Source organism: Rattus rattus, chromosome 2 (assembly GCF_011064425.1).
Source record: "Rattus rattus isolate New Zealand chromosome 2, Rrattus_CSIRO_v1, whole genome shotgun sequence".
NCBI lineage: Eukaryota > Metazoa > Chordata > Mammalia > Rodentia > Muridae > Rattus > Rattus rattus.
The window spans coordinates 156,017,763-156,039,596 of record NC_046155.1 but is presented as its reverse complement, the minus strand read 5'-3'; the positions used below and the strand labels follow the sequence as shown (position 1 = coordinate 156,039,596).

The window sequence follows — 21,834 nt, the reverse complement described above, 5'->3', positions numbered from 1 at the left end:
TGAGAACCATGCAGACCTACAGACCTGCAGCTTATTTTGCCCTGTGTGGACATAATCTCCCTCTTGTCTTTAGTGTCTTTCTTTCTCCTGATTTCTATCTTTCTCTTTTCTTCCCCAAATGACCACCCTTCTCTGTGGGTCCACTCTTGGGGACATTGATATGCACCACACCCAAGCTCTCTTAACCACCAGCCTTTGTCACAGGCAGATGACAGCCACAGCCTGAGGATGTGGGAGAAAAACTAAGCCCAGGCAAGTCATTTTCGGTTAAACATAGAGGATGGGACGCAGAGCCTCCTGCCTGCTAAGGCGAGCTGTCGACCACCCTAGCTACGTCCTCAACTCTTGACTTCTTGAGACAAGGTTTCACTAAGGGGCCAGGCAGTCCTTGAACTCACAGCAGTCCTACTCTGCCAGCCTCTCAGGTAGTAGGATTAAGCATTCATTAGCACAGGAGTGCGATGACAGAGAGGGTACAGAAAGGGGTGATTTGTCGCTAGAATGTGGAAGGTGGGGTGTGGTGGGAATTTATGACAGAGGAGCAGACAGGAACTATGGCCTCCATTGCCGCAACTAACTTTCTCCTAAGGATGGTGGCAAATTGGGCAATAACTGTAAGCAGGGAGAAGTGTCCCCAATGTGAGACAGGTCTCCCTCCCGTGACCTGGAGGGGACATTGGAAGGTCGGAGAGCAGCTAGGAAGGGACAGGGCTTGGGGTCAGAGGCACGAAGGAAGCCAGGAAAGCACCGGAGGCTTCGGTCTGACAGAGTGAGATGGCAGAGCCGTAACAGGTTTGGTGGAAGCCCATGATCTTGGTGTCCATGTGTTTGAGCGGCCATGGGGGAGAGCCAGGAGCAGGTGAGGTTCCCATCTTGGGATCAGATGAGGAACCTGGGGCCAAAGGCGACAGTTCGGTTACTTTCTCAGATGGCAGAGTCACTGTCCTTCAGGAGAGGAAGGCTCTACTGGAAAGAAGCAACAGGAGTTCAGCATTTCCCAGGGGGAGTGGAGAAGAAGGCTGAGCCCGGCCTTCGTGGGAGAAGAAAGGTCACAGACCGAGAACTGGGAACCAGGAGAGCTTATGGGATACCACGGTGGTTAAGGGAAGAGAAGCTTCTAGAACATCTTAAGTCAGCCATGCAGTAATTGCAGCTTTGACGCTCCCCTTCCTCCTCTTGTTCCTCAAACTGTTCCTCTTGTCCTGAAACTCACACGCAGGTCAAGCTGGCTCAAAGCTGAAGGCAATTCTGCTTCATCCTCCCAGGTGCTAGGACTGCAGACGAGCAGCGAGGCCCCAGTCCCAAACTTGCTTTCTGAGCTATCACTCTGTTAAGACAGCCTCTGGAGCTAGGCTCAGAAGTTAAGGGCTCAGTTCCCAGCACCTACATTAGGGTAGCTCAAAGCCAAAGGAGTATCGGTTCTAACACACACACACACACACACACACACACTACACACTACACACTACACACAATTAAAAATAATATTCTACAGTCTAGAGATACAGCTCAGTGGTTAAGAGCACCGACTGCTCTTCCAGAGGTCCTGAGTTCAATTCCCAGCAACCACAGGATGGCTCACCACCTTCGTTAATGGGATCCGGCGCCTTCCTCTGCTATGCTTGACTGAAGAAAGCAACAGTGTACTCACATAAAATAAATTAATTTAAAAAAAAATTCTAAAGATAAAATTCAATTTACTTTAAAAGTAGGAAGTTTTAAATAGGAATTTTGAAAGGGAAGCTGGGCTTGGTGGTGCACTCCTTACACTTGAGAGCCTGAGGCTGGAGGATTGCTGCAAGTCTCAGGTTGGCCTGCACTACATAGCGAGTTCTAGGCCAGCTGAGGGCTACACGGGGAGGCTGACTGAAAGCCAAACAGAACGGAACACAAAAAAGCTGGGAATGGTGGCGCGCGTGCCTATAATCCCAAGACCAGGGAGACAGAGACTGAAGAACCGGAAGTTCAAGGGCGACCTGGGCAACTCAGATGGTTTGAACACACCATGGGCTACAGAGTTAAATAACCCTGCTTCAGAACAACAATCCTGACGGGTGTAGTGACCCCTGTCTTTGATCTCAGCACTTGGAAGGCAGAGGCAGGCAGATCTTTGTGAGTTTGGGGACAGAATGATCTACTGAGTGAGTTCCAGGACAGCCAGAGCTACATAGCGAGAAACTCTACACAACTCTCAGAAAGAAAGTCTAGAACAGAGACCAAAAATGAGCACGCTTCTGGGGGAGGGTGTCCCTTTAAAAGGCTGCTAGGGGAGAGGGTTCTGGAATCTCTGCGGCCTCACAGAGAACCATCCTCCCTTCCCCCAACCCCGTGGGCTCTCTGTCCCAGGGGACCAGGCTGTAAGTCATTTTCTGGTGTGTGTATGTGTAGGGGTCGAGTTTGGGGAGGGCACTGAGCCAATGGGGCCACCTTCCTCAAAGGGAGGAAGGAAATGCCTGGAAGTTAGTCACTGAGCTGCTAGGTGTGGGGTGGGGGTAGGGACAGTGGCAGAACTGAGTGTTTTAGAGGGGTCATAAGTTCTTAGGTTGAGGAAGAGGCCAGTAGTTTGGAGTCATGGGATATTGGGACATTTTTTTGTTTGTTTGTTTGTTTTTGTTTGTTTGTGAGAGTCTCACATAGCCCAGACTGGCTTTGAATTCATGATGTAGTGAAAAATGACCTTGAACTTGTAATCCTTCTGCCCCTATCCCCCCACAAGGGCTGAGAGGACAGGTGCCTGCTTTATACTGTGCTAGGGCCTTGTGCATGCTGGGCAAGCACTCTCCTACCAAGCTACACTCCTAGCTCCTGTTTCATTTTGTATTGTTTGGTTTTGTTTGTTTTAGTTGAGATAGGCTCTCACACTGTAGTCAGCCTGGCCCAGAACTCATTATATGGCCCAGATCTGGCTTTGGTCTTTTGAGCTCTTGCCTCAGCTTCCTTAAGGTTAGGAACCCAGGCAAGTGGCTGGCGTTGGGGGGATCTTGAGGTTGCCGGGTAGGAGTGCTTGAGGGAGGGAGGCCTTCTGACATGGAAGAGCTCCCTCCTGAGGAGCCGCGAGAGCCAGTCCTACCTGTGGTGTTCTTGGCAGCTGCCTCCTTGGCATGGGGGTGAAGAAGAGCCTTCAGACTGGAGGCAATTTGCTTAATCTCTTGAGCAGCGTCCTCACAGTACTATCCACTACTACCAGCTACTGGACCCGACAACAAGGGGGACACAGTGGCCTATGGCAGGAGTGTACCCATGGCGTCTGCTCCAACATGCCCTGCCAGAGTGAGACCTTCACTTGCTTTTACACCAGACCACACTCCAGAACCCACCCCTACCCACCCACTCCCCACCCCCAGATGGGCTTTCCACCCCAGGCTCAGATCCAGCTGTCTTCTACCCTCAAGGCCCTTTCTCCCCAGACCTGCCTTGCTGCCCTCTCCCGTCCCACATCCTTGAACACCTGCTTCAAAATGGAGACAGATGAGCTCTAGATGCTCATGGCGTGTGTGTGTGTGTGTGTGTGTGTGTGTGTGTGTGTGTGTGTGTGTCTGTGGTGGGGCAAGGGTGGCCAGAAGAGCTCTTTCATGGCAGCAAGGTGTCTAGCTGATGCTACCCTGTCTCTCCAGACACCTTGGCAGTGACCACAGCTTGCATGGTGCTGGCAGCAGCCTTCAGTATCGTAGCTTTGGGGATGGGGATAAGGATTCAGTGTCAAGAGGCCGAGTCACTACGTAGCCAAAATACCATTGTCTTACTTTTCCTCAGCGGTGAGAAGGCAGTTACCCCCATGTAGGAGGGGTGGTGGTGGTGGTGGTGGTGGTGGTGGTGGTGGTGGTGGTGGTAGTGGTGACAATTCTGAAGGAGTTGGGCCTAGAAAGACTGACTGGCAAGGTTAGAAATGTGTGCTGGGGGAGGGATTTTGTAGCTGATGGAAGCCGACAGAGGGAGTAGGAGTAGGGAATGTTTCTAACTCTTATGCCTGCTCTTGGACCTTTTCCTCCTATTGTGTTCTCTTATTCATCCTCAATGGACTTTTCTTTTGTCCCATTGTATCTTGTTTTGCTCTGTTTGACTGTCCCCTCTTTTCCGAAGAGGAGAAGGAGTGGGTCTTGGGGAGAGGGAAGCTGGGAAAAGTTGAGGGAGAGGAAACTGTAGTCTGGGTATATTGTCTATGGGAAGAATCTATTTTTAAGGAAAAAGAAAAAGAAAAAAGGAGGGGGAAGAAGCCCACGAAGGTGGAGCTAAAGGGAATCTGGGCGTGGTTTTACAAGTCAAAGACAAGGGCGATTCTGAAGGGTGGGCTTGGGTGTAGTCCCTACCTGGTCACACTCACCTGAAGGGCGGGTGTGGCCCAGGGCTGCTGCTGCTGATTGCATTGACCGTATACACTGCAAAGAATGCCTGGAAGCCAGAAGTCTTCTTCTCCTGGTCCTACTTTTTCGGATGGTTGGCTTTACCCTTCTCGTTTATTGCGGGTAACCAGCACGAGGGGAAGAGGGTAGAGACTAACCCTTTAGAGGACTCCCCTCCCCAGAAACTTCCCAGTCACCTATTCTCCCAGGAAAGCCCACAATGACTTCCAGGGACCTCCCTGTCCCTGCACTCCAGCACACCCGGTAGAGACGCCCTTGGAGCCCCCATCCCTAGTTGCCAGGCAGGCCAAGTCATCCGCCCTGTGGCCCACCTTCCTCCCCCGGCTCTGCACTCCCTTCCTGCCAGGCTTCTGCTTTCTGCTTGCCGACATGATCATGCAGAGCACCGAAGCCATCAGCGGGTTCCCAGTGTGCCTGTGAATGCGGCCTGCCTGGGGCAGAATAAAGGAATGGCTTTTAGCATCGTCCCTGCGTGCTTTTCTGCTGAACGTAGAGACATAAGCTTGAAGACTACAGGGACACGGATAAAGTGGCTTGTAGAGAGTTAAGGAGGTCAGAAGGAATATGGGAGGGTAGGAACGGAGACGTGAACTCTGGAACGGGGTGTGTACCCCGGGGATTTGCAGGAGATGCGGAAGTAGGGAGAGGGTGTGCGGACAAACCGACACCGGGTAGTCCTAGGGAACGTAGGCGCAGAGGATGTGGGCACAGGGAGAGAGTACCGGACTCGGGGGAGTCATAAAGGACGTGGAGGGGGGCGCCAGGGAGGAGGTGGGGACGAGCGGACACTGGGAAGTCACGGGGAAGGAAAGTGTAGACGCTAGGACAGGAGAGAATCCGCAGGAAGAATGCGGAGGCAAACAAACAAAGGCGTGGGAAAAAAGGCACGATGTGAGTGTGGGATCGCGGACATGGGGACTTGGGGGTGCTGAGAAAGGAGGAACCTAGATGTGAATTGCAGATCTGGAGACAACAGGAGTTGCAGAGAAAATTAGGGTGAACAAACCCTCAGCAGACTTCACTCTTAGGAATGCCCTTTCCCCTACTTCTGTGCAACGCCCCCTCCACCCAGCGGCCCGCCCTGGATCCCGCCTCTCCCCCTGAATTCCGTTTTCTATTGGCTTTCTCTGAGTTTTGCGGCGGTTGATTGGTCGGTGTTGCGGCGCGCAGGCGCAGAGACAGATATGGGGCGGAGTGTGCGGCTGTCTGAATTAAGCGCAACCCGATCCGGCCAGAGACTGCTGCGTGAAGATGGCGGAGCTGCGCGCGCTCGTGGCTGTCAAGAGGGTCATCGACTTCGCCGTGAAGGTGACTTTCCCCACCCCCACTAGGTCCCAGCACCCTGAGACCGCAGCTATGAACGCCCAAGATCAGGAGCGTACCCCACATAAGAGAGCCTTTCAAATGTCAATTTCTATTGCCCTTTGACCCGACGTCAGTCATACCTGGAGCAAAATTCAAGGGCTGTGCGTTTTTGACAATCAGATCCTTCTGAGGTCACGACCCTCTTTCCCTCTCTCTCAGCCCCTTGATTACTGTGGTCTGGAGGAGTATTAGTCCCAATTTAACACGTGGAGAAACTGAGGCACAAAGAAGTCACTTCACAAGAGAGAAGCAGAATAGAGACTTCTATGTGGGGCCTGCGATTCCATCCATCTTTACCTTCCAGGCTGCATTGTCTGCCCTCCAAGTACAGCTACATGGGGAGCCATCTGGTTCCATGGGACTCAGAAACTGCCTCCCCCATATAGTCATGGGATGCTTGAAATTTTTTTATCTAGAAAGAAAAGGAGAGCTGTGCTTGCTGGAGAAGCAAGTTCAAAGGAGCCAGCTTGACCAAGAAGGCAGCCGAGTGTCAGGCATTTCACTGTCCATGAGCTGTTTGAGGGCAGCACCACCCCCCACCCCATCCCCCAGGACCTGGTTTCTCCCCCAGTGAGAAGCTGCTATCGCCAGCATTGAATCAGACTGGGTTCCCAGGCCAGTCTCTCAGTGCTTGGCCTAACCTGAACTGAAAAAGATGGTGGCAAGTCATGTTTGTGTGTCTCCACTGTCCTGAGATCTCCCTCTGGGTTCTTGAAATTTCCTAGCATATGGAGGATGCACCCAAGAGACCTCAGGGATTGGTAAAAACTGACTATAACATTTATTTTAATACCTCCATCCACACACCCCAACTGAGGAATGAGATAGGAGACAGGAGACAGGAGACAGACCCGGAGATTGAAGTGGGTACAAAGCACCAGCAGACACGATTCCTGTACAGAGATTGATCCCTTTGTACATCTTCTGTACTCTTAGAAACAGAGGCTTGAGGCCTGTTACTTGCCAGATGCCCACCCCCCTCCCTGCACCCCCAGCTGGGTAAACAGCAAGTGTCAGGAGTACAGGCAAGTCTGGCTGTCTGCCTGTTTGCTAGAGAAAAAGCAGCTTGGCTTGAGGTTGTTTCTAACAGCCTATGACAGAGATGGTGCTGCCAGACTCATTGAGATACATGTGGGTTCCTGGGAAACTCAACCACCATTTATGTATGTATGTATGTATGTATGTATGTATGTATGTATGTATGTATGTATTTATGTGTGCTGATGGGAATCAAACCATGACCTTCCAAATGCTAGGCCAGGCCAGTACCACTGAGCCATAGCTCCAGTCTTTTTTCCATTTTATTTTTAAAATTATTATTATTATTATTATCATTATCATTATTATGTGCATTGGTGTTTCGCTTGCATGCATGCATGTGTGAAGGTGTCAAATACCCTGGAGCTAGGGTTTACAGACAGTTGTGAGATACCATGTCCAAAGCCCAGGTCCTCTGGAAGTGTTCTCACCCACTGAGCCATCTCTCCAGTCCCCAGTGTTAATTATGCCTGTGTGTGTGGATATGCACATAGAAGTATAGGTGCCCGTGAAAGCTGGAATAGAGCATCAGAGCCCCTGAAGCCACAGTTAGAGGTGATCCTGAGCTGCCCGATGGGCGTGTTGGGGATTGAACCTGGGTACTTTGAAAGAGTGCCTAGTGTTCTTAACTACTGAGCTAACTCTCCAGCCCCTAGAGACAGTCGTAGTTGGTCCAGGTTGGCCTGGAACTCATTGTGAGGTCGAGGATGGCCTTGAACTCCTGGTCCTCCTGCCTCTACTTCCTGAGTGATGGGATTACAAGTGTGTACTATCACTCCTGGGTCTCTACATCTTATTCTGAGGTGTTTAATTGCCCAGGCTGGCCTCAGACACTTTCATCCTCAACCTCTCAACTGGCTTTGATGCTGGGCCTGCAACACCACACCCAGCACCCTCAGCACCTAGAATGAGCTCTAATCCCAGCACCTCCTAGTGCAAAGCCTGCCCATGGTCATCTAGGCTGTGTTCCAGTGTGAGCCAAGAGTTTAAAGGCAAACACAGCATGGTGTCAACCACCCCCCCATTTCCTTGGGGTCAGTGGCACTTCCCTCCCATACTATGCAGGGTTTCCTCCTTCACATCCAGTGTCTGATGACACCCTCCTTCAGAAGGGCAGTGAGTCAGACCTGCCTAGCCTGACTCTTGATACCGCCTTTTCTCCTCTAACACCCAATGTCAGAACTGATGGACTCTCCGTTCTCAGCCCCAAACCTAATGCACCACTGTTTCCTTTCCAGCCCCAGGCCCTACCCCATTAGCCCTCGTCTCACCTGTGACCTAGCTCCAGTCTCCCCCTGAGATCTTGGGCTCTCCCCTTCCCCCTGAGATCTTGGGCTCTCCCCTTCCCCCTGAGATCTTGGGCTCTCCCCTTCCCCCTGAGATCTTGGGCTCTCCCCTTCCCCCTGAGATCTTGGGCTCTCCCCTCCACCACTTTCTCATCCAACCTTGGGAACTTCCTACACACAGGGCTGACCTTGTCTTGGCTCCCCATCACTCTCCATACAACGTCCCACCTCCTCAGGCTGGTTCTGGGGACCCTTGGCTATTTGGGGACCCTCCTGGGACCTTCTCTTCCCCTTTCCGCTTCCAGACCTCCAGCCTGTATTCTGTGTCAGCTGATTCTTTTGCTGTGATGTCCTTTCTGCTGTACCCTCTACCATCTCTCTCCTGTCTGGACAATTATGACCAGCTGATTACGTCAACATCGAATGAACCTCCTCTTTCCTGAAGGCCCCCCAGTCTTGTCCTACCAGCCCTTTCCATAGTACATTGTGGTCCTCTCGTTTACCCCAGTGTGCCACCTGCACCCCCGCTTCCAGACTGGCAGCTCCTTACAGACTGAACCGTGTCTCACTCAATTCAACGTTCCTGGTATCACCCAGTCCCTCATGGTGTTGGTTCTAAGATCACCTTTTCTGAGGCCTTCTGTGATCCTTTGCTGCAGATCATGGTGCTCAGAGGTCCTACCCTTCCAACCCCCATCCTCCTACCATGTAACCAGCATCACTTTTTAAATCGGCATTCCGGAGTTTGAGATCTTGTCGGGGAAACAGTGTCTGATGTGTTCACAGTGGAAACAGTCTCAGGCTGCAGACATACCATCAGAATGGTTCGTCCCAGTGATAAAATAGCCCTTAAAATTATTTTTGCTTTATATGCATAAATGTTTGCCTGTAAATATGTTATGCGCGGTATTTGCACGCACTGCTCTTGAAGGCCAGGAGAGGGCATCTGATCTCCTGGAACTGAAGTTACAGATGGTTGTGAGTCACCATGTGAATGCTGGGAACTGAACCCCAGTTTGGTGCAAGTGGAGCCAGTGCTCTTAACCTCTGGGCCTCATTCTCTTCCTCTTGGCAGTAGTGCTTATGTGGCAGTACCTACTTTGTGAGGGTTAATTAATTTGTGCTATTTATTTATTTACTTATTTATTTATTTAAGGTGGGTCATGCACATGCCACAGCACTACTGTGGAGACCAGAAGCCAACTCAAGTGAGTGGGCTCTCAGAGATCAAGTTCAGGTTATCAGGCTTGGCGGCAAACACCCTTATCTATCAAACCATCTCAGCGGCTCGAAAGTGTAGCCCAGACTGATTTGGAACCCTTCATCCTCCTATCTGTGCCTCTTCGCCATAGCCTACTGGCAAGTGCCACCACAGTTGATTGTTGGATTTAGGAAGTCACTGGAACGGTGCCTGGTGAGCACTGAGTGCTGTTAATGATTTGGGTGGTGGGTAGTGGAAGTCTCTTTAGCAACTTCCTTAAAATATAACCAGTGCTTGCCCAAGCAGGGAGAAAGAAAGTGCTAATAGGTATCCAGCAACTTCGTGAGGTGCTTGTTTCTGGCCAGGAACACATTTTCCATGAGGGTTAGCCCTCTGAGTTAACCGGGAAAGACTGGAGGCCCAGAAAAGAACCTCCCAACCCAGGTAGCATGTGCCCACCTGTGCAGTGGCCACCCCACCCCTTTAGTGCTTAAGGAAACACTGGCTCCCATACCTTTCCTTCACTGCCCTCGTTTTCACCCCCCAGCCCCAGACCCTAGTGTTACCAGCAGGAGACCTTCTTTATTTGCTCAGTGCTCTGACCCCGCAGTAGCCAGGCTGTCACTGGTGCGTGCTGCCAGTGTGTGATCTCCCATCAGGCCTCGCTGCTCTGCTTGTTCTGTGCCCTACAGGTGCCCTTTCCCATCGAGCTCTGCTAAGCGTGCGGCACAGACCCAAAGGGAAGTCTATGCACTGTGTCAAGGGTCCAGGAAACTGCATTTAAAAACCTCTCTTTTAAAAAAAAATTAGTGTGTGTGTGTGTGTGTGTGTGTGTGTGTGTGTGTGTGTGTGTGTGTGTACAAGCAAGCACATGGGCCGAGGTCAGAGGACAAATTGAAGGAATCAGTCCTCTCCTTTCAACATGTAGATCATGGGGATCAAAGTCAGGGTATTAGGAGGCACCTTTATCCACTGGGCCTCTGTTTCCTTTATGTTTGTCTTTAGTTGTTTTTGTTTTGTTTTGTTTGAGTCAAGAGTTTTAAGTGTCCTACACTGGCCTTGAACTTGCTCTCCCGCCTCCAACTCCCAAATACTGGGATTCTAGGTGTGCACCCCCACATTCTACTAATAGAAACCGCCCAGCACCATAATCCCATCCACCCAGGGAGCCTCCTCATGAACACCAAACGTCCAAGCCCATCCTGAGCTACCATGAATCCAAAGCCATACTGAGCAACATACTGAGACCCTGTGTCAAAATTAAACAGGGGAGCGCATTGCTGGTGGTGATGTAGTTCCGTGAACCAACAGGCTCTGGGTTCGATCTCTTAAAGGGATTAAGAGATAGTTTGTGTTGGCTACAGCAGAGAGCAGGTGCACTGAGATGAGGGAAGCGTCTATAGGCCCAAGATACGCTACGCGGAGGCATTCTTAGCCTTTGGGTTGATGGAAGCTAGTGATCTGCTGAGGTAATAGATTCTAAATGCCTTTATCTGTTAAGCACGGACGTTAGTTCGGGCACAAAGGAGGGCCAAGACTAGACTAGAACTAGCCCAAGTTAAGGTAATTAACCTCTGGACCTATATTACAATCTCTTCACAGTTCTGATATTCTCAGCACAACCTTCAGACACAGCTGATTTTCAGGAGTTTCCTTCAAAAACCAAACCCCTCCCCATCTTGGAAGTAGTGGCAATAGACACACTTGCTAACTCCATAGAGCCTCCTGCTTCCAAGACAGTCTTCAGTTAGGCCCCGCCCCTCTGGTCCCACCTCCCTGGGTGACGGTTGGCACTTGGCATCTCTGGGCCTCAGGTGCTTCAATGGGGCAATAACAGTGACCGAGCTCCCTGGCCTACAGGACAGACTACAAGCAGCCAGGCTGTTAAAGCGAGTTAGATCCTGGGGCAGAGTCGCCTGCATGAACTGAACGAAGCTTAAGATGCTGGACAGAGCTCTGCCCTGAACCTAAAATACAAGCAAGGGAGAGAGCTGGAGACGCCACTCAGGGGTGGGGTGCTTGCTGGCATGCTGGGCTGAAACCTCAGCCCTGCCACAGAGAAAACTAAGACACCGCTGCAGACCTGCCAACCATTGTTTTCCGACTTAACCCCCAGCAAGCAGCTGGAAAAGGTCTGTCTGTCCCACTCAGCAGGTGACCTAGCAGATTCCTAGGCCCTTTTTACCTAGGGTAGCCAAAGTGAGGTCAGCCCTGGGCCTCTCTCCAGTCACCAGCACAGGCCTTTGCTGCGGAGGGAGTGGCCTCTCTGTCTTAAAGAGGAAATCTCACATAGTGCTTTTTTGTTTGCTTTGCAGTAGGGTCTGACTCATGTCACCACGCTTGGTTTACCTAATGCTGAGGGTGGAACCCAGCGCTTCATGCATGCCGGGAAAGTACCAATGAGGCGACCTCCTCAGCCCTGCCTGGATTTTATTTTATTTTATTTTTTAAGGCAAAGGTTTTTGTTTGCATGTTCTGCGATGGTGTGTCTAAGGGCACGGGCAGATGCCCTGGGGCTTTAGTTGTGACCTTGTAAGACAGTTCTCGATGGCTTGTGGACAAGTATCTGCTGCCCAGCTAGCGATATGCAGGACAGTTCAAAACCATATCTGTTATCTACTACACTCATGACAGTCACAACTCTAAGGCTAGCCTGGGCCACAGAGCAAGTTCAAGGCCAGTAGGGGCAAATTTGTAAGTCGCTACCTCAAAGTAAAAAGAGATACTGCCATGTAGCTAACTGGCAGAATGTCTGTGTGCACAAACTTCTGCTCGAATCCCCAATGAGAAGCTGGGAGCGTGGCAAGCCCTGTCTCACGTGCCTTTGGAAGGCCGTTGGTGCCTGTCACAGTCACAATAGTTCAGTACTGCTGGCCTCTCTACCGTGAAGCCACTGCGCTCTACTCTGGTCACACTGGCTTCCTCTGACTCTGCCTACCCTCCCCCCCCAGCTTCTTTCTACTTCAGGGTCTTAGCACCTGCTACCGACCTCGCTGGAATACCATTCCTCACACTTTACCTGGTCAGCCTCGGTCCTTGTTCAGATCTTAGCCTAGGGGCCACTATCCAATTGAGCTCTTCTCTAACAGCTTTCTCAGGCCCCTGTTACCTTTCCTCCGAACTCTAGAAACTCCTAGAAACCATCGGGTAGTAACTCGGGGGCTGCAGGACTGTGTCACTGTCAGCCAGGCACTGTTTGTATGGGAGAGGATGAGAGCTGGTCTCTGAGGCTAGAATAACGCATGATGTTCAGTACAGTGGCTCAGAGCAGGACTCCTACATGGCGACCTTCCATTCATGGTGGGTGGCAGTATCGTCTCCATGTACTTCTTCAGGGCACTGGGAACAAGGTGCATCTAATGACACACACCTGAAATCCTAGCGTCAGAGGGAAGTGGAGTTGTCCATCGGTCTCCACATGTGTACCGTGGCACACGAAGGCACACACGAGCACACAACGATAATATTTAAAGTAGTTTTTAATTATATCTGTCTGTGTACATGTGAGTACAGAACATGTAGAGACCGGGAAGAGGGCGTCAGATCCCCCTGGAGTTGGAGGTACAGGCACTTGTGGAACTCCGGTCCTCTGGAAGAACAGCAAGTCTAAAGAACACACAAATGTAATAAGCCAGTTCTTCCCTGGGCCTCTGAAGGGAGCACTGTGCCCACATCCTGAGTTCAGGTCCAGGCAAGTAAACATGACTGTTTGTTTTGGGCTGATCTCACTACTTGGCCAGCCATCAAGCTTCTGAACTTCCCACCTCAGCCACCGTAGTGTTAGGTTACAGATGTGTGCAACCACACTTGGCTGTTGGATGCACTTCTTTGGAGGTATCCTGGTAGGTATTATTCACTGGGACTGAAGCATATAAAACGTACACACACACACACACACACACACACACACACACACCCAAGAGTAGACACAGTGTCCAAACAACCGTGTCAAGTGTCCCTGCTGCTTAGTAAAATCTGAATGAGAAATGAGAGGGTGGCCTGGCATCATGTGTGAGTTCTGGAACCCATGACCCTAATACAAGAACGCCTTGGCTATTTGTGGACTTCTGCTGACCTGGGTGTGCAAGGGTCAGCACTACGGCCCTGGCCTTAACCTCCTCCCTGATCCTGTGCCTTCCCTGTCTGCTACACAGATTCGGGTAAAGCCTGACAAGTCTGGAGTGGTGACTGATGGTGTGAAGCACTCCATGAACCCCTTCTGTGAGATTGCAGTGGAAGAGGCTGTGCGACTAAAGGAGAAGAAGCTGGTGAAGGAGATCATTGCTGTCAGCTGTGGCCCCTCACAGTGCCAGGTGCTCAGGGACCCTGAGTGTGAGTGAAAAGTCTGTGTGACTCCCACAACTCCTAGGTCTGAGGGAGGAGGATTGAAAGCCTGAACCCTGAGTCTGAAGGAAAAGGCTGAGTGGACACATGAGTCTGAGGGAGGAGGCTGAGTGGACACATGAGTCTGAGGGAGGAGGCTGAGCATCCCCCGGTCTGAAAGAGGAGGCTGAGCCTGAACCTCCCTCAGTCTGAGGGAGGAAGGCTGTAGCCTGTATCCTGGGTCTGAGGGAGGAGGGCTGGGGCCTCGACCTATGTCACCGTCATGATATATGTATAGTTAACTGCTCTGCCCTTTTCAGGAGACCATCCGAACTGCTCTGGCCATGGGCGCAGACAGAGGCATCCACGTGGAAGTGCCAGGGGCAGAGGCAGAAAACTTAGGCCCCCTGCAGGTGGCCCGGGTCCTGGCCAAGTTGGCTGAAAAGGAGAAGGTGGACCTTTTGTTCCTGGGCAAGCAGGTTGGTGTGCCAGGCCTTCTGTTACCCACCCCTCACCCTGCTTAGGATGGGTGTGAGACCACACTGCAGCAGGCTCAGGCCCAGCAATTTACACAACCAGGTCAAGTAGCAGAGGACCCTGCCATCTCCACTGACAGAGCGTGAGCCGGCAACACAGGCATCCAACAATCTGTGCTTCAGGCTCATGTGGGTGAGATAGGCCTGGCCCAAGCCAGGCATAGTGTAGGGGCAGTAACAGGTTAAGAGCGTGCTGCGGCATCTGGCTTGATAACTGTGTGTTTGGGGGTGGGGGGGAGACTGGGGACAACCAAAGAACATGTCTGTGTGTCTGAGGGGCAGAGACGCCAGGGAAAGGTAGGAATTCAGGAGACAGGCCTGGCCTTGAAGCTTACTTGAGCGTGTTTGTCGTAGGCAGTAGTGAGTCACAGCTGGTCTGTGAGCAGGAGAGGGGCAGGATCTCCTCTGGGGCCAGGGTGAAGGGCCTGCAGTTTGTAGAAGTGGACCAAGTTGATGACAGGGCCACATCAGGGCTCACAGAGGCTGTCTTGCTGCTGGTTGGCTCACCACTCCCCTCTGGAGATCCAGGGACATTCACCTTCCTGTGGGAGCTGCCTCCACCCTTCTTCTCACAAAGATAAGCTTTGTGGTATCACGGGAGATGGCAGAAGGAGGGGGTGTAGGAAGAGTCACAGGCAGAAAGGAGACAGAGGAAGGACAAGACAGGAGGAGATCAATGGGGCATAGAGGCTGGGTACAGGAGGCTAAGGAGATGGCTGGGGGCGGGGGTGCCCTAGGGACGGGGGAAGGGCCCCAGGAAACCAGGCCAGCCCTGAGAGAGGATGTGGGTGCAGGACATGGGAATCCTGCCAGCACTGTAGAATCAGATAACAGAACACATTACCAGTAGCCAGAGAGTCAGTCATGGGAGAATTCCCTAAACTGAGGCCAAGTGCTGAACCCAAGAACAAACCAAAGAGACAGGTCCTGGTAGGGTTGGGGTCCAGGTGTCCCTGGAACCAGCTGTTGGTAGCCTGGCATTTAGCAGCTCCAGGAACAGCAGGGCTTCCTCTTCAAGTTTCAGCTGGAGTCCTGGGCCCCTCCCAGAACCTATCAGTGGAGTGAGGAGGGGAGAGTGGATAGAATGTCCATACTGGCTTGGCTTTTGTTCCTCTGGGTTCCTGCTGGAGCTGGCACCTGTCCTGGCTGCCTTGGAAGTTAGGTGAATGAGTGACTGTACAGAGGTCAAAAGGGACACCAGGCTGCTTATTTTCTTGGTCCCAGGGAGGAAATCATGCCAGACCAGTAATCTATAGCCCCAGGCAACATTTGCATTGCCAATGAGGTTTTATTGGTACACCCATAGATGTTCATTTACATATCGCCTGTCACTTGAAAGCTATGTGACTTGCTGGAACAGCTTAGAAAGGCTAAATAAATTACTTCCAGTCTTTCCTGCTGAGAACCGTCATTGATAAGAAGTCTAAGTGGGCTGGCATAAGTCCAGCCACCATCATAAACTCCTCTCTCTCCCTCCCTCTCTCTTCCTGCTAGGCTATTGATGATGACTGTAACCAGACAGGTCAGATGACAGCCGGACTTCTGGACTGGCCACAGGTGAGGCTGGGGTAAGGAGCTCCTGACCTCATCCTCCAAGCTCGCTGCTCTCTGGGGCCTTTGCACCCGCGGTCTTCACTTCCCGGGGTGCTGTTCCCACAACTTGCTTCTTGGCTTCCTCAAGGCTGTGTGCTTCAGGTCTCTGCTCAAAGGGACTGGATCAAACATTGTTCTGAAGAGACTTAAATGTTGGCCAGTTACTAGACCATCAAGGTTTTTGCAACAGCTTTACTGAGAAATCAGGAGCCTACAGTGAGCTATGCACACTTAAAGTGTCTGATATGCAATGAGAGACCTTGCCTCAGAAAGTAAGGTGGAGAGAAAGATGGCTCAGTGGATAAAGGGGCCGCCAGGCCTGATCTGAGTTTGATCCCCTGGACCCCCATGCTGAGAGCAAACTAACTCCCCCAAGTTCTACACACACACACACACACACACACACACACACACACACACACACACACACAAAGTATAAAATTTAAAAATAAGACGGAGCATGATTGAGGAAGACACCGCTGTTGTCCAGCGGATCCCAAATGCGCCAGTCTGCTCGCACATGTATACAAACACAGAGTTCAAAGCCTGACACATTTTGACACAGGGCTGACCTATGGAATCATCACCAGAGTCATGATAGTGCACCTCAGTTATTTAATTAGGTTATGGTGAGATGGCTCAGCAGGTAAAGGCACTTGCTACCAAGTCTGACCACCTGAGTTCTGTTGTTGTAAAAATATAAAAGAAAAAAACACAGTCTTTTTACCCGTTCTAGGTCCGGCACAGCAGTGCCCCAAGATATCCGCTAGATATCTTGCCAGAAGCACACATCCCAACTCCGAGTGACGGAGTTGGCCACCACACACTCTCTTACACTTAAATCTGCACATGACAGAACACATGACACAGTAACCTTTGATCTAATTGATAAGATATAATGGCCCACCTAAACGTACAAAGCCTGGTGCACATCCATCCCCTAAGAACATTCATCACAACCTGTAAAGGTACAGTGCAGGATCTTAACGTCAGCATCCATGTTGTCCTGCAGCTACTCTGCCATCTCCTACTCTCTCCTCCTACTCCCTCAAACTTTTCTCTCACCCATCTTTCCTTCTCGTCCAATGACAGGCCTCGTTCTATCCTATACTGCCCTCACCTGTATTTTACAAATTAAATTGGGAGAAGGTTCTGGTGAAGTCACCTGAGTCCTGAGTAGGTGACTAGGCAGCCTTTCTTAGGGCAGCAGAATTAGCATCAAAATACAGATAACTCCAGGGCAAACCACCGCAGGGTTGATCTCAGAGATGACTGTTAAATCTTCCTCCCTCCTCTACCTCTTGAGTGCTGTGGTAACAGGCATGTACCCATAGCCCCCGTTTGTGTGGTGCTGGGGATGGAATGCTTTGAGCATACGAGGCAAGCATTGTACCAACTGAACTACATCTTCGGTCTTCAAGGTCCTGATTCCACAGCGGAATTGAAAACTTGGTTCAGGGTTAGAGAACGAATGTCGAGGGCTGGAAAGATGACTTGTCAGTTAAGAGCACTGGCTGCACTGACAGAGGTCAGAACGCGGTTCCTTCCCAGTGTCCATATCAGGCAGCTGCCTGAGACTCCAGATCCAAGGGGTCCAATACCCTGTTCTGGGCCATGTGGGCTCTGTACTTACTATAAGCGCACACATACAAATCATGTTAGGAAAACGATAAATGTAGCTAGTGTTAGAGTAGCAGAGGTGACCACAGGCTGAAACAGTGTAAAACAAAAAGCAGACTCATGGAAGTGACATGTCTAGTGTGCTCTAGCCTTTCTCCCACTATCTCTGAAAGTTTTTTTTTTTTTATTTACACATATGTGTGTGCTTGTGTGCATTTGTGAGGGCGACCTTGGAGGCCAGAAGGTGGCATTGGATTCCCTAGAACTGGACTTGCAGATGGGTGTGAGCCATTATGTGGGTGCTGGAATTGAACTCAGGTCTTCTGGAAAAGTAGTAAGTGCTCTTAACCACTGAGCCATTTCTCTAGTTTCTAGATTTATTTTATTGTTAATCATGTGTATGTGTGGGGTGGGAGGGGTAAGATTGGGGTGGGAGGGGTTATGCGCACATGTGTGCAGGTACCTACAGAGGCCAGAAATGGACATCAGATCCCTGAAGCTGGAGTACAAGGCAATTGTGAGCCACCTGATATGGATGCTGGGAACCAACCAGGACCTCTGCGAGAGCAGCCAAGTGCTTTCAACCTCCAAGCCACCTTTCTAGCCCCATGCCACATTTGAATGAAGTGAAGATGAGCTCCTTCTCTACCACCAGGGTTTGCAGTGCTGGGGGGGACCCTGAGTTTACATATCACAGGACTCTCGTCATGTGCCTTAGTCTCCTCAGTTCACTTCTCTGCCTATGCTCAGCAGTGGAGCCCAAAGCCTGCTCAGTGCCTGTTTGAATTCACTTTCCTCCGATGCTGTCTCCTCCAGGGTACATTCGCCTCTCAGGTGACACTGGAGGGGGACAAGGTAAAAGTGGAACGGGAAATTGACGGGGGTCTGGAGACGATTCGCCTGAAACTGCCAGCTGTGGTGACTGCTGACCTAAGACTCAATGAGCCTCGCTATGCCACACTGCCCAACATCATGGTGAGTGGTTGGCGGCAAGCCACTGGGACCGACTTTGGGCCTCTTCAGTGATTGGATGACACAAGACAAGGGCACAGGGATATAGATCCAAAGGGAAGGGTCACCTCTACCAGTGGCAAAAGTTAATGGGCTAGTGTAGCAAGAGGAGGACCCATTAGGGTTACAAGTGGTAAGAAGTCTCGGGGGTTGGGGATTTAGCTCAGTGGTAGAGCGCTTGCCTAGGAAGCGCAAGGCCCTGGGTTCGGTCCCCAGCTCCGAAAAAAAAAAAAAAAAGTCTCTGCATACAGCAGAGGGTTTCTTCCTGACATCCTAGCCAGTGGGAGTCCACTAGATAATTCTGGGTAAATAGCAAGACTTCATCTAGTCTTGGCACATGGTCATTTTTGTGAGTTAGAAGTCATTGTTTAGAACATCTTGGAGGGAGCTAAGGTCTCTTGGTCACCAAGAAGTTGATTCCAAATCCTCACAGCGAGCAAGGTGAGTTCTTTCGGTCAGCTTGACCAAGATGTGTGGTTAGTAGGTCACCTTGGCCAGTATGGAAGGTTAAGTGTGCCACCGTGGTTAGTAGGAAGGTTCAATGGGTCAAGCCAGCCAATGGGGAAGCTTCAGTAGATCAGCTTAGCCAGTGGGAAGATTCAGTGGATCAAGCCAGCCAATGGGGAAGCTTCAGTAGGTCAGCTCAGCTGCAGTCTGTGGAGTCGTCACAGCCAAAAGGACATCTGTTTGTCCTGGACTCTGTGAGGAGCTTAGGATGGGTCACTGAGGGAGATCTTCTGCTGTAGCAGAGCCTCCTAGGGCATCCTAGCCTGAAGGGACAGACTGCATCAGGTTTAGCTATGAGAAATCACACTCCCGGCCTGCAGAGAAGTCCTGAGAGATTCTGGCAACAGGCATGGCTTCAAACATGAACCACTCACCAGGAGGAGGTTGGGTCAGGCAAGGGCTTCGCAGCTCCCTGAGCCACTGATTGCTGTGTGCAGAAAGCCAAGAAGAAGAAGATTGAAGTGATCAAGGCTGGAGACCTGGGTGTGGACCTGACCTCCAAGGTCTCCGTGATCAGTGTGGAGGAGCCCCCTCAGCGCTTAGCAGGAGTAAAGGTAGAGACCACGGAAGACCTGGTGGCCAAGCTGAAGGAGGTGGGGAGGATCTGAGACCCTCCCTGATACTCCACAATAAAACTGTGCCTTTCCAAGACACTGCCTCTCTTTCCTCATTCTTTGGACAACTTGTTTGATTCATTCATCAAATGTCTACCTAAATCCCCCATGTGACAGGCCCGGTGCAGGGTGAGGCTGGGCCTTTGAGTCACATCCCAGCCATTGACTTCACAGTAAAGGAATGGATGCTGGCAGAAGCAACCGTAGTACAGGCTGAGGAGGGCTGGGTGGGGAGAACCCTCCCAGGATGGAGTCAGATGAGTGCTGGAGGAATATCAGGGAGACAGGGGCTCATGGCTGCAGAGGGTTTGCTAAAGTCTCCGAGCGAGGATCCCCACTGAGACTGGCACCCCACAAAGCCTGAGGCTAGAGACTTTTGTCTGTTCAGGGATGAGTAGACCAATAAGATATTAAAAACTCATGGGCTGGGGCTGTCGTTCAGTGGCAGAGCACTTGCCTAGCGTGCAGGAGACCCTGTATCCCACCCAGCAACAGAAGACTCAGACCCCGAGTCAACCATGGTGGCTTTTGACTGAAATCCCAATGCTTGGGATGCCAAGATAGGAGGAGCACCGTGAACTTGGAGCCAGTGTGGGCCTCGTTAGTGCAAAAACAAAAGCATACAAAAAAAAAAATGTTCTCAGATGAGGTGAAGAGGCCAGAGCCCTACAGTCAGATACACAGACGAGGTCTTCACACTCATCCTTATAAAGCTGCCCTGGCTGACCAGAGCACATGGGGATGGCATGATGTCATAGTTAAGGTGACAGGTTCCACGACTGACTTCTAGAGTTCAAATCCCACCTGGCTGGTTTCTGACTCCAGGGCTCTGAGGCGGATGTTCTTAGAGCCAAAGTTCCAGCTCATCAGGTGGGATTAGAGTAACAATGGTTATAAATACAGGTTGCCTGTTGTGGCATGATCAGTCACCCCGATGTTTCATGGCTTAAAACAGCACTAGGCTTAGTATGCTCATAAATCTGTGATTTGGACATGTGCTGCAGCCATCTTTCGTTTGTGGAAACCACCAAGCTGCCGGAGCCCTCCTCAAAGCTTTTGTTGTTGTTGTTAAAGATGATATTATTTGTATTGTAACTCTGTGTGCGTGTATGGCTTCAGGTGCCTCTAGAAACCAGAGGTAAAGGAGCCGCTGGAGTTAGAGTCAGGTGGCTGTGAACCACAGGTGCTGGGAAGAGAACTCTCACAGAGCCTCCAGCAAGAACAGGAAGTGACCACTCGGCTTGAGCCTTCTCTCCAACCCGAGAGTAGCTTTGATTGACTGACTGATTGACTGATTGATCTGAAGTTTGTAGGCATGATGGTTTTCAGGCATTATCCCAGAACTGGGAGCAAGAGGCAGAGGCAGGCAGATCTCTGTGAGTTCAAGACCAGCATAGTCTACATATCAAGTTTCATAAACAGAACTACATAGTGAGACCCTGACTCCAATATGACTCCATCCTATCTTCATATCCTGCTTTTTTTTTTTTTAATTATTTTTGTAACCCGCTAGTTCTATCCGGTCCTGCCTGCTGTACTGTGGGCTGATTTTGTTGACTGACCCCTGTGCGAATGGATAACCACAGCCACTGAGCTCTGGAGTGCGGTCACCTCGTCACGTCCAGGAGACAGCATTTCCCAACACGTCCTTCCTCCTCCAGCTGTGACATTCTTTCTGCCTCTTCTGTGATGTTCAGGGGGGAGAGGGAATGGTGCCGATGTCCCATTTAGGGCTGAGCACTCAAAAACCACTTCATCCCAGCACTTTAACCAATTCTGAGTCTTTGCATTAACTGCTACTCACCGCAGAAAGGCTTCTCTGACCAAGGGAGAGCAACACTTACCTATGGCAAACACTCTTTAAAAATAGACTCACCACTGGATATAGTGCTGCACACCTTTAATCCCAGCACTAGGGAGACAGAGTCAGGCGGATCTCTGTGATTCTGAGCCCAGCCTGATGTACAGAGTGAGTTCTAGTACGGCCAGGGCTACAGAGAGATCCTGTCTCAACTTTTTCTCATTTATTCTTGAATCTTATGTGTATGTTGGATCTGAATATATGTATGTCTGTGTGCTACATACATGCATGCAGTTACCACAGAGGCCCGAAGAGAACATCGGGTCGCCTAGAACTGAAGTTACAGATAATTAGGAGCTAGCATGTGGGTGCTGGGACTTGAACCCTCGCCTTCTGAAAAAGCAGCCAGTGCTCTTAACCTTTGAGTCATCTCTCCACTGCCAGCCAACCCCTTTGTGGAGTCAGGGTCTTCCTACATAAGCCAGACTCGCTTCAGACTCAAGAGCCTCTTACCTCAGCTAATGCTGAGGTTACAGGCATGCAGCGAGACCTTTGGCAGGCTGGGACTCTGGGCCCAA

The 21,834-nt window shown here is 50.9% G+C and overlaps 2 protein-coding genes across 2 annotated transcripts; both read left to right on the top strand.

The window, feature by feature from the left end:
* Positions 1–2,258: 2,258 nt before the first annotated feature.
* On the top strand, positions 2,259–4,904 carry Cldnd2 (claudin domain containing 2). Its single transcript, XM_032896070.1, has 5 exons — positions 2,259–2,357; positions 3,089–3,270; positions 3,615–3,755; positions 4,344–4,463; positions 4,708–4,904. The coding sequence occupies exons 2-5, from the start codon at positions 3,102–3,104 to the stop codon at positions 4,779–4,781; spliced, it is 504 nt and encodes a 167-aa protein (XP_032751961.1). The 5' UTR covers positions 2,259–2,357; positions 3,089–3,101; the 3' UTR covers positions 4,782–4,904.
* A 638-nt stretch (positions 4,905–5,542) lies between these two features.
* Positions 5,543–19,492, top strand: Etfb (electron transfer flavoprotein subunit beta). The gene is made up of 6 exons (XM_032893806.1): positions 5,543–5,669; positions 13,406–13,564; positions 13,895–14,053; positions 15,605–15,667; positions 18,140–18,298; positions 19,279–19,492. Exons 1-6 carry the CDS (start codon positions 5,613–5,615, stop codon positions 19,447–19,449), a joined length of 768 nt encoding a protein of 255 aa, XP_032749697.1. The 5' UTR covers positions 5,543–5,612; the 3' UTR covers positions 19,450–19,492.
* The last annotated feature ends 2,342 nt before the right edge of the window (positions 19,493–21,834 follow it).